Raw genomic sequence first — 17,907 nt, forward strand, 5'->3', positions numbered from 1 at the left:
GTTGGAGGTGCATTAACCTGACATTGTCAACATTGAAAATACAGAGCAAGTGCCATATACTGTGTAAGCTGCAATGCCTCAAAGAATATGACTGCTGCTCTTATTTATGTTGCAACTTGGATTAACTCTTTAATATTCGGCTATATAGATGAACAAATGAGTGATCACCTTCACCCTAAACACCCTAGTCTCCATTCTTCTTCATGTGTACCCCCTTTCCTCTGACTGTAAAGAGAATAGAGCTTTGTAGACAGCTGACACTGGGATATACACATCACTCTGCACTGCCAGTCGATCTTTATTGCGAGCTGCTGTAGCTGCCCAAAGACATCTATTTGTCTGAGGCCAATGGTCACTTTGTCTGATTGCTGTGTTGAATGTGCGTATATGTGTGTGTGTAAGCACAAACCTCCATTTATTCCTGCAGTGTGTGAGGACAGTGGAGAGAGTGGTGTTGCAGGAGGAACTAGTTCACTGCCAGCGCTGCTCGCACAAATTCCATAAAGTATTTAGAAGCTGGAGTCTCTGCTGATGTGAAGTTATGCTTTGTTTCCCTGAGTGCCCACGCAAAGCACTGCACAAATAAAATATATGTTGATTGTGTGTAGAATTTGCAGACACACACACACACACAGCACACATTCGCTCTGCATATGCTGACATTCTCCAGGGTTTACATGTCATCCCTCTGCAGCAGTCTGATTGAGGAGGATGTTTGCTTGTACAGTAAATCCAGTGACCATCAAATCCTTTCTGAGCTCCAATAAAAAGCAGAGTTACAACCTCGGTTTTATGATCCAAAACACACAATCTGGCTTGAAAATAAATGTGAACTTTGAGCCTACATTAACATGCAACATCCTCAGGGCAGTCAACCTAACCTAGTTACAGTAAGGGTGTATAAAAATGCCCTGTCCTATTACCATAATCCTATATATCCTGTTTTACTGTTTTCAATTTTCTTTATAAAGCCCAATATCATGGATCACAATTTGCCTCAGAGGGCTTTGCAGCATAAGTAAAACTCCCCCAAAAAACCCTTTAACAGGGAAAAAATGGTAGAACCCTCAGGATGTTACCCATTTTCTACAATAACATTTTTACAGATAGGAATATTACAAAAATAATTTCAAAATAAAGTATCAGCACCTACAAGGACTTCTTTTCAGTAGCTGTAAGTGTTTGGACTCACTGACCTTACACCTTGTTCGGTGTATCTGTGACAGTGGCCCGTGATTGGGGTCAGCTGTCATAAATAATCAGTCACTGACGTGGCAGCCTGAGACGACCAATAGGATTTTGGGATCAATGCACATCAGTAAGTCAGATTATCTAATCAATGCGAGATGTAAAATAGGATTAAATAATCAATGAGGGTGACAGTTAACAGCTGAACCTTCTCAGGGTCTGAACATCAGTCTGTTTGTCACAGCAATAGTTACAGTTTTTCTCAATTGTTTACACACAAATACTGGTACTTGAGACACAATGACCACAACATGTAACTCATGCACCAACCCCCTGAACCAATTCTGCTAAACTACAAGCACAATTCCTGCTTTACACTCAAATTGCAGTTCTAAAACACATTTTTTTCAAAACACTACACACAATTCTCTGCATTTGGCACAATTTTCATGAAGAAAAGCTCTTGTTTTCACAAAGAACACACTGTCATTCAAAATTCTAAAGTTAATTGCCCTACTATGCACACTGACTCATCACATTGGCAAACACCTGTCACACAGTTTTACAATTAGCAATCAGATCTTTAGCATAAAAGGGCAACAGGTGAGCTTTTCTGTTTTGGAGCAATGGATGCCAACACTGGAAACAGAGGCAGAGCCAGAGCCAGAGGAGTGAGAGTGAGAGGAGGAGGACGGGGAGGACGAGGACGAGGACGAGGAAGGCCAAGGACCGTAATCTCTGATGAGATCCGAGCCACTTTTTCTGCCTGGAGATGGAAAGTGTATGACCGAAATCCACAAACGCGTATACCCCTTCTCCAAGCTATGGAAGACGCATGTGGAGATATAGCAGTTGATGCTTTTCATGGCTGGATTCGCCACGCTAGGCGATATTTCCCCCACTGCTCGGCCAGGGAAAACATTGCTTGTGATGTGGATGAGGTGCTGTGGCCAGACCGAAACAGAAGAGAGGATGCAGCATAGTTTTATTTTTTTTACTGTAACTGTATACAGTAAATTCTTCTGTTGTTTTGTATGTAGACCACTGTATGTGCAACTTTGTGTTGGTTGGAATGTACACTGTGTACATTGTTTTTGTGGGAAAAATAAAATATATTTGTTACCATGTATTTGTGTGTTCTAAGTATAAAAACAATATTCTAAAATATTTTACAACACACTTATGTATGTACTGTCTGTAGTAAGTGTAACAATGAACAAAAAAAAGGCCTAAGTCATTATGATGAATGGAAAAGAAGTGTTTTACATTGAGCACATCAGTGTTCAACTGGTTCTTATAAATGTCTATTCATATGATGGTTTGTGTGTGTCATTTTAAAACAAGAAATAACATTGTTTTGAATGTAAAGTTTCATTCTGCAGGAGAATTGAGGGGTTTTGCCCATTGTGTGTGTGTTTTTTGATTTGTGTGTAGAGTTCTGAGAGTGTGAGGCATGCTTTCAGAAAATGTGTGTAAACAATCGAGAAAAACTAAGTAAGTTAAATGACCAGAAACTACTTTAGTCAGATGTGTAGTGGTGCAGCCAAATTTAGGTACCGCGTAATGTCCAGATTATCTTTACTGATGCAGGATTTTTCATTCGCATTGGAGCAAAATCAGGTCATGAACAACATTCAGATTAGGCTGGACCCGAGCCTTTGGATGAGATGAAATATTTCTGGTGCCAAACAAGTGAATTTCCGTGGATTTGCGTGTGAGAAATACGACTATTTGCTGAGAATATCAAGGCCATGTGTTTAAAAAAAGTGGATTATATAAAAAGCTGAACAAACTAGAAGAGACACTCATTTCTGGATGAATTTATTCTCATATTCTATTCATTAATTCTCCATAGTGCTTTTCAACATTCATAAAAAAAAAACAAGCTTTTCTCTATAGGTGCAGTATATGACATAATAATGACGCTTTCCATTGAGATTTAGACTATACAGACATACACTTTCATTCACTCGGCCCATTCAGGACCATTGCGTAATCAGCACGTTATCACATACAGAACGACGGCCTCCCCTTGACACGCACACACTCTCAGTAAGCCCTCTTCACTCGCTCGCGCCTGTCCCTCAGTATCCCACAATCCCCCTGTTTGGTCTCAGCAGGTCATGCGTGCCACTCCAAACTCCAGGCTGACAACAGCTGGCTCCTCTTTTGCCAGCTCGGTGTTGTATGTCCCTTCCAGCTCTCCGTAGCTCTGCTTCCTGCTCTCGGTGCCGCTGCTGCCCTCTACCGTCCGCTCCATGTCGGTGCTCTCTGTGGCCTCCTCGCCCACCTCCTCCTGCTCGTCGTCCTCCTCCTGTCGCTGCACTTCTTTGTGGTTGATGGGAGCCCCCAGGATGAGGGAAGCGGGACGTGGCGGGAGGGCGTTGGAGTTGATCTGATCTCTGGTGGGAGGAGGTGCAGGGGGGTCAGAGGTCACGACGGGGGTCACACCGAGCTGGTGGAGCCGCTGGACAGAGAAAGAGGATTGAGACAAAACAGAGAAATGTGAATTACGTAGAGCAGATCGTTTATGAATCACAGGGCTGGTGGTTCAATCCCAAGCTCCTCCTGTCCACGTAATAGCTCGCTGCTATGTGTCAGTGTGTGTGTATGAATAGGTGAATGAGAAGCAAATTGTGAAGTGCTTTGGATAATGACAAAAGCACATAACCACCCTTCAGTGCCCCAACTTTAACTCTACAGAGAGCATCTGTGTGTGTCGACTCACGTTCTCCAGTGCTTGCAATGTGCTCTCTGCCTTGCGGCTGTTCTCTCTCAGAGTCAGAATGGTTTTGAGGATGGACTGACGTGGGTGCATAGACCGATCAAACTGGTGGTACATGTTCCTCCAGAACCTTGGAAACATAAACACAAGATTCCTTAAACAGATTCCTGAGAAAAACAGATGTAATCTTATTTGGCAGCAAAGATGAGAGGCTCAGAGTCGCAGCTCACGTCAAGGACAAGGCATTGAAAACAAAGGAGCAGCTGCTGGTCCAACCTAAATTATAACAGTCACATAGAAGCAATAACAAAACACATGACTGACATGCTCGAGCATTTTAACCCTGCAAGACCTGCTGGATCACTGGGGAGTGGATTGCAAATGATGCCCGGGGCAAAATGTAAACAAGGGGAAGTGGCCATTATGCAACACAGTGATGGAAACAACTGCCTAATGGTCCAACCACTGCAGTTTTAAATCCAGACTGAGAACCTTATTGTTCTTAAGCACTTAGATGTTTTAAACCCCAATTATTCTCATTATACTGTATTACTGTTACAATTTTAAATCTTAAATCTTGACCTCCAGCATGCACTGGGGTGGTTTGCAGCCGAGTGTGAAGCGGGCAGGATGAGAGTCAGCACCTCCAAGTCTGAGGCCGTGGTTCTCTGCCAGAAACCGGTAGAGTTTCTACCCCAAGTGCGGGAGTCTCGGGGTTTTGTTCACAAGTGAGCGTGAGATGGATCTGTGGTTTGATGCGCCTTCTGCAGCGATGCGGGTGTTGCACCACACCATCGTGGTGAAGAGGGAGCTGAGCTGGAGGGCGAAGCTTTCGATTTACTGGTCCACCTACGTCCCATCCCTTAACTATGGTCATGAGCTCTGGGTAGTGACCAAAAGAATGAGATCACAGATACACGCGGACATAATGAGTTTCCTCTGTGGGGTGGCTGGGCTCAGCCTTAGAGATAAGGTAAGGAGCTCGGACATTCAGAGGGAGCTTGGAGTAGAGCCGCTGCTCCTTCACGTCGAAAGGGCTCAGTTGAGGTGGTCCAGGCATCTGATCAGGATGTCACCTGGGCGCCTCCCGCTGGAAGTGTTTCGGGCACGTCCCACTAGTAGGAGGCCTGCAAACCCAGAACACGCTGGAGGGTTTACATATCTGATCTGGTCTGGGAACGCCTCGGGGTCCCCCAGGAGGAGCTGGAAAGAGTTGCTGAGGAGAGGGATGTCTAAGGTGCATTGCTTGGCCTGCTGCCCCCGTGACCCGACCCCGGATAAGCAGATGAAAATAGATGGATGGAATCTTTTTACTCTATTATCTTTTTTTTGCTCTTTTATTTTGTATTGAATTGGGTTGTTTTAACTTCTCTGTACAACACATCAAACCTACATCTGTGTATGAAAAGTGCTTTATAAATAAAACCACCTTGCCTTGCCTTACAGGACAACTGCGACAACTGAAGCACTTAAAGTATGTAACAACAGCAAGGAGGTCAGGAGGACTGTATACTGACTTGAAATGGTAGGGCAGAGTGGAAGGCTCCAGCACAGGGTGTGCTTCGGAGTACGCAGGACTGTAGAACGGATTCAAGTAGTTCTGTTTTTCGCTCATTAGATATGCCCACAGTGAGTGGGTCCGCTCTCTCAGCCTGGAAGACACGACAGCAGATAGAGACACATGAAACATACATTTAAGCACAGTCTGATGGGGTGATTGTTTATGTCCTTAAAAACCAAGACCGATCTTGCTTTGACACACAAAAGTGAGTGTAAGGCTGCAACACATTCTTAATTGACAGAATATAAAGACATATATCTGACTGAACTTCGATTTTTGCAATCGAAACTGCCGTATATGGATGTGAAACTATCAATCATTAACCTTCTCACGTACTACAAACACAGCCTGGTAGGTGATGTGGTTAGATAGTGTGGCGTGGAAAAAAGGTGTGTTTTCCCACACTGGACAATGAGTGTTTACACAAACAGGGAATTATCAGTGAGGTAATGTGTTATGTCTTTTCTGTGGAAGTGTAGCAAAAGAAAATTATATGTATCTGCAATCATTATCAACGTAGGTTTCGTGTCAAATCATAACTACAAGGTTTATTTTAAAGGTGGTACTTCTTGGCTGACGGTTACAGGTGCAACCACAGAGCTTTATTTAATTATGTCTTACTACACAATGAAGAGGTCATCTTTTAAATAAAGATTTTATGATGAAACATAGTCAATGGATGTGTGTTCACTTTTACGTGACAGTGTCTGTGCAATAGAAGCAAGGAGGCACAGAAAACAATACTCTACACAAATGTTTGCGAGTGTGTGTGTGTGTGTGTGTGTGTGTGTGTGTGTGTGTTGTACTCACTGCAGTTCCTCTCTCTGTCTCTGATTGTTGCCAAGGAAGTTCCCATACTGACAGGAGTGGACGTGTTCATGGATCTGCAGCAGGAACCACTCGCTGAACTCAAAAGCCTACAGAGAGGGTTATCATTAAATAAATACAATAACCACACCGCATATAAGACACATAAAGGTGGCGACTGTGGCTCAGAAGGTAGAGTGAGTCGTCCACTGATTGGAAGATCGGCATTTCGATCCCAGGCCCCTGCAGTCTGCGTGTCGAGGTATCCTTGGGCAAGATACTGAACCCAAAATTTAAATGGCTGTTCCATCGGTGTGTGAGTGCGTATGAATGGTTATTGAGCAGCAGATGGCAGAATGAGTGAATGTGACATGTAGTGTAAAAGTGCAGTCAGTTCCTTCACTCATAAGTCTGTGTAGTGTAGGTACAATACACATGTCATGCAGCTCACACACACTCCTATGTACCTGTGGGAACTGCTCTGTCAGCTGCCAGACACACTCCAGGAACTGAGTGAAGATAGGAGACACTTCCTTTGGATCCCCGTCCAGCTGGTCACACCTGAGGGTACACAATTCAATCACACAATGACAGTCATATAATGATATTACTAGAAAATAAAAGGCACAACCTAACACAGACTAAATCTCTCTGCTTATTTGATCCGGTTGAAACCTCACCTGTCTGCAAACTTGTGGCCAAACGAGATCCAGTCTTTCTCTATCAGTACCTAGAAGACAAGTGTGAGGAAAGAACAAGTTTAAAGCAAAGACACTAACTTGCAGAGGAGCAAGTTCATGTTGTTATCGGCTCTTTTGTTTGTCTTTTTCACTTGTGCCAAACTGTGCATGTGTACATGTGTGTGTCTTTGTGGTTTATACCATGAAGCCCTTGATGGTGCGGTAGTACGGATCCATAAGCAGCGAACCCAGTGAGCACACCTGGGCTGTTCTGTCCCATCCGTCTGAACAATGAACCAACACACTGGCTCCTTCGACTGTCACAGCCTGGGGTGATGAGTGAAGACAGACAACGGAGGATTGTGGCATTAAACAGAAAGAAGGAATTTAAACAGTGACGTGACAGTCACAGTCTGCGATGGACTAGTGGGAATGAGCCAGTGTTGAGCAGTGAGGTTTAGATTCATGTTGGACAGCCAAGATTTAGAGAAAGAGAGGATATTTCTCTCATGCATTTAAATGCTTCTTAGGAAAAACCAAAATCAAAGTGCAGGAAAGAGAAAAAACTGTTACCTTGGTGAGAAAGATAGCTGCGTCTACAACAGCTTTGATATGCCGCAGCCAGCCGCTACTCTCCAGGCCAACCAGGTGATCGCTCATGGAAAGAGACCGAGTCCCGATCACTGAGACACATACATGGACACAAAGTGATTTAGATTAACCATTTTTTGAGTAGTGACAGTAGACATTTTTGTGCCAGTGTGTGTTAGTGTTGCACAGTATACTGGTACCAACGGTAGACTGCGGTACTAAAACACCACGGCACATATGATACCATCATGTTGGAGTACTGTAGTACCACGGTACCTCAGGTACCACTACTGTGGGATAAGTTCAAAGTCCAATCGCAAGAGGGTGAGTGTCCATGCTCCGTCCAATTACCACGCACGCTGGCCACCTGGCACTCAACATGCTGCTGCAGTGGTTTGTATCCAGTGACATTTCAGGTATTAGCTGAGCTTTTATATTTTGTTGTTTTCCTATTAAATGTGTTATTTAAAATTTTCACTGTGCTCCTAAATTTTTCACGAGGAGCACGTTAGCGCACCAGAAAAGACTGGTGTGGGGTCTCTTCATTTTTACTGCAAGTAGTCAGAATCACATGTTAATCACTTATTGATGCTGTTTTTGAAGTATGAATAAGTCAATAAGTAATTTATTCCACTGAAATATCATTGATGTATTATAGAAAAGTGATTTATCTTTTTATAAATGACAAAAGGCACATCTGCCTCATTTTTGCCGTGGTATCGTGATACTAGTCTGAACCGTGATACTTTCACTGGTATCGTACCGTGGGTCCCAATTTTGGTATCGTGACAACGCTAGTGTGTGTAGCAACATGTGTTCAACCTTCTAGCAGTTTCTGCAGGCTGGCCCTCATGACATGGATGTTTTCAATTCCAACAAACTGGAAGCGGATGTTGGAGTAGTTGTCCTCGTTCTCGTAGCCTTTACCTGCCGCTCGATTGGCCAGCGCATTCAACTGCAGGACAGAAAACACAGATGAAAACAAATGCAAATCTGCTACTCTGTTTCCAACTGTAGTGTTGAATCCTGTTATACAAACAGCACGTTAAGGTGTCTGTCTGGCCATTACCTTTGGCCTAGTATCCATGACGTAGACGAATCGGCTGTTGTGATTGGCCTTGCTGATGGCCTGTAGCATGCTCTCGTCTTCTAAGCATCGCGCGCTGAACCCAGAGAGAGGCTGACTGCATCGACACACTGCCGCCTGTTGATCAGAACAAGTGGAGTTACAAAAATTCATAATACTGTTGCTAAATTATCAACTTAACATGTAACTACATTACACCTCTCATTACCTCCCTCTATACATCACTTATAATTTAACTACAGCTCCCATGAGTCTGCCAATGCCTCACAAAATACTTGAAAAAACTGTCAATGAGGTCAAATTTCAACAGCAATTCAGCTTTCCAATCCTGAAATTGATACTGACTAAGCCATTTTGTGGCACAGTATAGAGGCTGTGCTTGTGCTCATTCAGTAAAGAGCCTCGATGATGTCACTGTGCCAAAAATGCATCGATTGAAAGCAGAGTGCAGACAGTTCATTTTGTCAAATCACTGCTGAGAGTCAGGTTTGTCCACATCGACACTTGAAAGCAAGTCCCACATGATGTGTGACAGAGAGGAGGAGGAACCTGTGCTCTCTAACAAGACTTGTTTTACTGGAAAATCAAGAATCAAGAATCTAAAATCTTTGCATTTGTGTGTGTGTGTTTGCACAAGGAAGTGAATTCCTATCAGTCCAATGACAAAACGCATATGTGTTATTAGTAGGGGTAGGAAAAAAAATCAATGACATAGTATCGTGATATTTTTGTGTGGCAATATCGTACCATCACACACATAAATTATAATTACTACAAATAAAAATTAAACTAAACAATTGCTTTTTCAGACCACCAGACAAATATTGCTGCAGGTAAAATGAAACTTTATCTTATTAGATAAAACAGACGTTGACAAATGCCCCTTTTTGACAGTCATGGGCTGCCTTAGCTCGGCGTGGCTTGGTTTGGCTTGGCTTGGCCCATCAGACACAACGTATTTCAGTGAAATGTGTTAACCACATACATGTACACAGCACACCCTTTCCATGTGGACAACCAGTGAGATTTCAGGCCTTTCCCAAACCACCCCCTACACCCTCTCCCTATCCACTTCCACTCCATTTCCGTGTTCACACAGTTGAGTGCCAACTAGTCAGGAGTGGAAGTGAGTTATAAAACCCTCTGCCAGCGAGCATGCACTGGTAACGACTTAATAACCATGTGCGATGTTGTATTGTGTTCGTCATGAGAGACACTCCTTACAATTGAAGTTCCTCGACTACCTTTACAAACATAACCTGCTCATAATAAGACAGACATTTATCGGCCTATTGTCAGACAGATGTTAACATCTTAAAGGTTACATTGTGTAACATAAAACGGGGCAAAGTTTTATTTTTCTCTATTGTGAAAAACATATTAATGGATCAAGCTTTATTTTTCTCCATGGTTATGAAAAGTTACCACAGTTCCTCTTCAGTCACAGAGAGGGAAGTTTGTCCCAAAGCTTGCTGCTGTGTTCATCCCCTACACCTGTCCCCTCAGCTGTGAAGGTGACTACAAGACGGAGGCCCTTCCTTTACAGCCACTCTCACGACGTAATTCCATAGTTGCATTCCATACAACCCAGGGAATACATCGCTTCGACTACATGAATCCTATGGCCTTTCCTCTAGCACCACCTTGTGGAGAATCTTACACACTTTTACTCTATTACTAGGAAGACTTTAAGAACACCATTAGTGGTATTTGTCCCTTAAAAGAATTTAATATTGTGGGTGTAATTTCAGCTCCACTGCAGCACCCACCCGCAAAAGACTGTTAAGTCAGCTTTATATTTTTACTGAACAATATGCAGAAACAATTTAAGAATGAGGTGAAGGAAGAATACTTTCTTATGAAATCCTCTACTACACCTGTAACAGTGGCCTTTCTTACTTTTCATGATGATTTTCATTCCTTTTACATTTCCTCTACGAACTACTACACCATACAAAAATGCAAACTTAATAAAATAAATGTATAAAAGTCATCTTTCGCCTGCAGCTGAGGCAGAAGCATTATATCATTGCTAGCATCCCTGCACTGGCTACTTATCAAATATAGGATTGATTTTAAGGTTATTTTATTTGTTTTTAAAGCCATACAAGGGCTGGCACCCCAGGACATTGCTGAACTGCTGCTTTTCAGAATAGTTTCTCTTAACTGTCCCACAATCGAGGCTGGTGGGTAAGGGAGATCGTGTCTTTGTGGTAGCTGCTACAAAGCTTCAAATGCTCCACCTCGTACATGTTTTCAGTGGCCTCTGGTTGCTTGTAGTGATTTAATATTTTATTATTTGATAATCTTTACACATATGTAACTGTTCTTACCGGTGTTACTCTGTTTTATATTTGTGTACGTGTTATATTGATAGATATTTGTGTGTCATTCTTTTAATTTGTGCAGCACTTTGGTCACTGTGGTTGTTTTTAAATGTTCTATAGCAATAAACCTTATTTGATTTAATTTGATAAAAAGAAAGTGATGGGAAAAGCTTTTTAAAGCAGTCTGAAATGGCGGGTACTCATACTGCGAGCGAGTTATTACTTTACCTTCTTTTCTTGGTAGAAGTATGTGAGAACAGGAAAGCGTCCTTTGCTTCTGAATTTGGAACTTCCCACAATGATAGGCTTACTGGCTGTGATGGGAACATACAGGTCCCGTGGATATGTCTCACACACCTGGGAAACCAAGCACAAAACATACACCCATCACACACACACACACACACACACACACACACACAACCAAACCCAGACAGGAAAGATATTGGTGTTAAAGCTAGTGAAGCTGCAGCACCCTCTTCTGGATATATGCATTATGTTTTCATAGCGTGAGGTAATGTCTAACTGGTTTCACCAATATATTAACCGCGTCCCTCATATACCACCACACCCTGAGTCACTGCCAGCTTATTACAACATAGGGCTCCTTCGCCTCAAGTTGGATCAGGCAAGCTTGGACAACGTTTGCAAAAACACAATGAAGTAATACTGGATATCAGAAAATATCACTATACCATACGGGTGACTTTATGGCTCAGTACTCATGTGACATCAACAGATTTTTTCCCGTCTTTGTAGCAGATGGTGTTTATGGTGCAGTGAGAGTGCCAAGGTTCAACAACCGTCAGTAAGTCCAGCTCTAACTAGCTAGAGTGCTCGCTAACCACCACTTGGAAGCATTTTTTTACCCTTTAACTCGGTTTTATTTCAAAGAAGTACAAGAAATGGCCACATTATCCTCCTCTTAATTTGGTGCTTCAGATGAAGAGCACTTACAGTTTATAAAATAGATCCAGCTACCTTATAGTCTCTGTTGACGTCGGTGAGCTGCCATTGATCACAAGGGACGCCCATCCTCTCAAACTCCGCCCCGAGGTCGATGAGTTGCCATCCTTCCTCTCTCTGCTGGTCGTTCTGTTTGGGGTTGTAGGAAAACGCATACAGCTCCTCATAGGATACTGCACGAAGGAGGAAGGAATCAGAGAAAGAGCTTTAACAAAACATTGATACAGACAGATAGAAACACAGATATCATCACAGACACGCTGAAACCCACCAGGCCGTAGAAGACGCAGCAGTGAGCTGTAAATGTCGTGGCAGTCTCGTTCTCTCTGTACCACAAAGTGAACCACCCTGAAGTTGCGACACTGGATGACCAGAGGACAGCCCGTGGTGGTCAGGGAGAGCTTCTCCACGGATGCTATATGGTGATGCAAAATCTGCAGAGGAGGGGGAAAATAAAGGAACAAGAGAGTGTTGATTTTCTGTCCCTGGATCTAGATAACAGATTCCTTATCCTCCTTATTTATTATCAGCTTCATGAACAACCACTATATAAGACAAGAAGATATGCTCAGAATAAGGCTCGGTTTCAATGAGGAACCAAGAACATTTGTGGTTCTCTTTACCTTTTGCCCCTTTGATAATGTATATACACTAAAAATACTATGTACCAAGATTAATGAGAGTGAAACTGTTTATAGCTAAACCATCTAATAATTCAATTTTTTTCTAAGATGAAAAATCACTGGGTTACAAAGCAAAGTCAGAGAAAGAATTTTAAGTACCATATTTCAAAAGGCAAATTTACATTGGCACTGATTCACCTGCTGCACGCCTACATCTGTCATTAAGACGTATGAAGAGAGTCTGACAGCGTGCTCTTTTAAAAATGGGCCCACTAGACTAGAGGAAGCATTTAAAACTTCTAATAAAGATCTGTAAAGTAAAATAAAATGAAGAATAAATACGATTTGGAATACTGGAATATGTGCAAGGATTTCAAGAACAGAGGAGCGCTTTTAATCGGTTTTAATATCACTGAGTATGGAGGGCAAAGAGGGCAAACGAGGCACATCACCATATTCAATGAGGGCTGTGTGAATTCCACAGGGATTTCCAACCATGGGATATCATTAAGATGCACATTTATCAGCATTGGTAATGACCAGTGAAACACATGCACTCACACTGACACAAAGTATATGCTGATCTCACCAGCTGTTGCGACAGACAGTAACTCAGCTGTTTAATATTTTATAAGGCACAATAACATTCTGACAAACTCTCTTTGTCTCTGACCAGCAGACTGATTCACGATTGCCTCCGTAACAAATGACACATACAGTACAGGGCAACGGCACCTACGTGGAAACACAAACATACACTGTACAGTAGGAGACTACTCTAAGTGCTGCACCAAAACAGAACGGAGTAAAAAATGTTCCCTTTTCTGAGGAGGAAGGATGGTGGGGAGGAGGTCACGGCCCAGAATCTGCTGCTCAAAGCATTTTAAACCTTGCTAACCTTTCCACAATGCACACCAGCAAATGTGGCTACGTCTAAATGCCGAGTGATATCTTCTCTCAGACACACAACAGGATACAAAAAGTATAGTATCAACATATCAGGATGCCCAGCCCACTATTGCAGCCAATAACCCACTTCACATAGTGCTACAACAGCAATCCTCTTTCAGGTGGAGGCAGAAAACACACACGCGCACGCGCGCGCGCACGCACACACACACGCACACACACACACACACACACACACACACACACACACACACACACACTTCACAATCATGCTCAGAAACGTAACCGGATACGTTGCTGATACATAATAAGCCTTTTGAACCTCTACCCTATTTCCTCTTACCACACACAAGCTTGCATGTTGTCTTCCTTTGCCCAACACACCACTAACACACGCACACACTCAATCAGGTTGCAGACTTCCTTGTGGCGGTCGCGCAAATGTCTTTTGTAAAAAGTGGCCGCAAATTTAGAGAAAAACACGCAAGTTTCTGGCAGCAGCAGCACTGATTTTGCGAGAAGCTACTGGCAACATTACAATCCTTCAGGTCCTTCCAGTGTGGAAGTGCACATCTGTACCATCTCAAATATGACTTCTGACATATTGGCACCAGCAGTTGAAAATATTGTGGCACATGAGAGCCACAGGAGAAACTGTCTCCACTGTAGGAGTCCTCTCATCCTGCACCTTACCCTGCACTTGTGTGGTTAGCCTGATTGTAAAAACAATGGTGCGTTTATCGTGGTTACATCCATGAGTAATGTTAAAAACTGTGAATGAATACAGTCACCCACAAAACTACTCACCCAGATCTCCTGTGCGGCAGACGCTGAGTTGTTGGAGCTGCTCTCCACGAAGATGAGATGTGTCGCTGTGAGGTACAGTGTGCCATGTGTGGATTTGTTGCTGAAGCGATCCAGCAGTCGCACCTGCTCCACCTGCGAAAACACACGAACCAGTAATAACACCATTAATCAGCAGCTCATGGTTCTTGTGAGCTACTTCAGCTGGGCGGGGAGTTATGTACAGGGTATAATGAAAATAAGAAGGATGGGATCTTGCTAACAGGAATGACACCTGTCAGAGAATGAATGTAAGTGGCACTCTGCACTGGCTCCAGCTGGCAAACCACCTAATCCTGGCCATCTGGGCCTACCTTTCTACTGCCAGCTCCATTGTAATGAGAGTCACAGATAATTTCGGGATAAACCAAGAAAGTGTAGCCTTGAAGTGTCCCCAACTCTTCATGCACATACTGTAGATGCTCACAGTAGAACATTTACTCAAGTCACACATTTCATACAGGACAAGGTTATAGTCCACTCCAGTCCTGCTTAAATGCACTTCAGTGTATGCATGTTGTCTATTATACATGTTCAGTATCACTAAGTACATATCTAAGAAACTGTCTGAAAATACTGTGGTGGTTTGAAATACATCGCAAATCCCTAACTTGCAGTCAAATCCAGGAGGCAGTAAGAGTTCTTCTTATTGTAAAAACAAAAGCATGCTGATTGTCACTAGTGACCACCGCTCCGTGGCTTAATGGCTGTTAGACAGTTAGCAGCGACAGCAGCAAACAGCCCAAAATCCATGATTCATCATATTAGCAGTCCTCTGGTTGACTCAGACATCCTCTCCTTTGTTTCCCTTTTCCTGTCAGTGGTAGATATGATGAAATAATTGAGCCTATCTCTGCTTCCCTGCAGTTACTGGGACGCAGCTTTGACAAGCTTGGTGGTCAGGGGTGTGTGTTGGTCTCTTAATAAAGTTGCTGATGAATGTGTATATTTGCTGCAAACTAACTGTGCAATCTAAGCATTCAAAGTGTATTTTAAAAGCAATACTTTTTCCACAGTGAATCTTTTTAAAGTGGCATCAACTTATTTCTGAAGCATTTTGACCGCAGAGTTAGTACGACTTAAAAATCTTTGACATACAACATATATTTCTTTACACTAAGTGGAAACATCTGTCTGCTTAAACCCTCCTCAGCTGTTAAATTAAAGCAAACAAAGCGAGAAAACTTAAAACATTAGGGCCACACCCTGTCTGCACACAACCACACACACACACCTGATCCCAGCATTCCCTTATTCAATTACGATCCCAAAGAATCGTGGTGCACTTTGCTGTAATGTCTGACTATCCCGGAGCCTCGCACATGAGGTCATGTTCAAGAACTCTCACCTTTCAACACACACATCCTTGCAATTATAGACACTAAAATAGATTAGGTGTGGGCCTGAAGCATGTTCCAAAGGGTAGATTTGAGTGGTTGAAACCATACATGGTGCAATCTATCGCCTTAGTAGTCCAGCATACTGGATTTTAACTAAACTTTTAGGGGGTAAAGTGTTGTCTGACTCGCAGCTAGCCCTTTTAATACACAATCCCTCAACGTTATGGGACATTACATAGTCATATCTGGTTGTAATGAAGTATATAACCCAGACACCAGAAGCAACTTGGTGTCTTTCAGCTCTGCAGGGCCTGCTCTGTGTTGATCTTCACCTCTTGGTTGTTTGAGGGCTTTTGCCTTGAGTCTGGTCTTCAATGAGTGGTATGAGAGTTAAGCAATAGTCAAAATTGGTATATCCCAATCCTGCATGTTTAGGGTGGCTGCCCAGATAATAAAACTATGAGTGAGACATATAAAAAGAACAGCAAGTCCTGCAATGATCAGCCTGGGTGTGATCACACTGACATGCAGTCAGCCCTGTGTGTCTGTTACGTCCATTATTATGCAATCATGCTTAAGTATGGCTTTGTGTTTTGTCACACTGGGTGCACTGCCCAGCTTGATAGTGTAACGTTAGCTCAATCAATAACAGGGCGTGCAGGTAGTAACGTTATTAAGGAGGAAGCCCAGCCATCTGCCGTACGGGGAAAACAAACATCTCACTGATGCTCGTCACGTCTGACACTTGAAGCTGCTCGCGACACCTGCCAGCCACAATGCTACTAGCTCCACAAACACTTAGTCTAAACATTGGTAGACGTAGCCACACTCGAGCAGTACTGCAGAAGTCCCCAGCAGACAGGCCGAGCCGCTGACTGTGTCCCATCCATTTGCAATTAGCTAGAAATGTTAGCTACCTTCGGCGTTCGGATATGCTCCATTTCTCCGGGTCCCAACAGCTGTCAGCGGCGGCGGAAGCTTCACACGACGCCTTCCGGAGATAACTGTATCATGGATAATTTTGTTGGCTCAAAGTGCTCCGCAAACCGCCTGGACTTTGTCGGAGGCATACGATATATGTTTATTGTCAATTATTTTACTCCTCCATCCGCGTAAAGGTCCTGGCAATCACGTCAACAGTTCACGTCGCACGCTTTTCAAAATAAAAGCACGGGTTTCCGGAGATGAGATTGGTCAGGAATTTATTCCACTCTTAAAATTGTGTATGTATTAGTTTAGTTTAATTTAGTATACGAAATAACTTAGCTCACACGTAACACTTAAAAAATAACAGGACTAGACTAAAAATATTGACATAGCTTAATCATTAAGATATATACTTTTCATGATTTCTTTTGGTAAGTTTGTGGCTAAATTTTGTTCTGATTATTTGATGATACTCCATTATTGTAATATTAGACCAAGTTTTTACACAATACTATACATTAAAATGTATATGTTTCCATGCACACATTACATATGCATAAAAAGGAACAGTTCCCAGGAAAAACAATATTTTTTTTACCATGCATGAAGTTCATTACAGTGTATGAATCATTTTATATAAGTCACCTTTTATTGTATTCTCATTTGGAAAACAAAACTATGATTAGCATACTAACAGAAAACCATCACTGTACCACAAACAAAATCCTGAGACACTTGACACAGTCAGACTTACCTTTGATATTAATTAAAAGTATAGTTGTCAAAGCCTAATGGCTTTGACAACTATACTTTTGTCTGTTTTATGGATTATCTAAGTCTTAATCAGAAGGTGCTGCTTTAACAGAATTTTAAATCTAGCTTTATTGTTTACCTGTGTGATATGTCAAGGGAGTGGATTCCATTCATGCGCACTTCTGTATGTTACTGTACATTTGACTGAGTTTGTTCTAACTGTTGGTAACACAAAGCTTCCTCTTGTAGCATGTCTTGTAGGGTAGTCATGTCTATCTGAACTATATGATTTTTAAAAAAATAAAACTATAGTTATTTACCAGATATTTCTGATGAGTACTATAGATGATACTAGTGATACTAGTCATGAGTATGGTAATCTATTCTTGAAATGTAATCAAGTCAGATTATTATGCATTGCAACCACATTTGATCTGTGTCCTCAACGGAGTAGTTTGTTCTTGATTATGCAGAACTTTACTGAAGTGCACCATAAATGCACAATATTTACTGAGATAATAAAAGCCTTTAAATGAAATCTTTATTTAGGTCTAAATGGGGTCTCAAGATAGATGTTGCC

At 42.4% G+C, this 17,907-nt stretch overlaps 1 protein-coding gene across 1 annotated transcript; it reads right to left on the bottom strand.

Moving 5' to 3' along the window:
* Nucleotides 1-2,992: 2,992 nt before the first annotated feature.
* On the bottom strand, nt 2,993-16,797 carry mtmr6 (myotubularin related protein 6). The gene is made up of 15 exons (XM_033639542.2): nt 16,565-16,797; nt 14,272-14,403; nt 12,204-12,366; nt 11,948-12,105; nt 11,195-11,323; nt 8,622-8,756; nt 8,375-8,507; nt 7,535-7,644; nt 7,163-7,288; nt 6,962-7,011; nt 6,749-6,842; nt 6,285-6,391; nt 5,431-5,565; nt 3,917-4,043; nt 2,993-3,655 (listed from the first exon to the last, which is right to left on the bottom strand). Exons 1-15 carry the CDS (start codon nt 16,586-16,588, stop codon nt 3,302-3,304), a joined length of 1,977 nt encoding a protein of 658 aa, XP_033495433.1. The 5' UTR covers nt 16,589-16,797; the 3' UTR covers nt 2,993-3,301.
* Nucleotides 16,798-17,907: the final 1,110 nt, after the last annotated feature.

The sequence above is a fragment of the Epinephelus lanceolatus genome, chromosome 20 (genome assembly GCF_041903045.1).
Source record: "Epinephelus lanceolatus isolate andai-2023 chromosome 20, ASM4190304v1, whole genome shotgun sequence".
NCBI lineage: Eukaryota > Metazoa > Chordata > Actinopteri > Perciformes > Serranidae > Epinephelus > Epinephelus lanceolatus.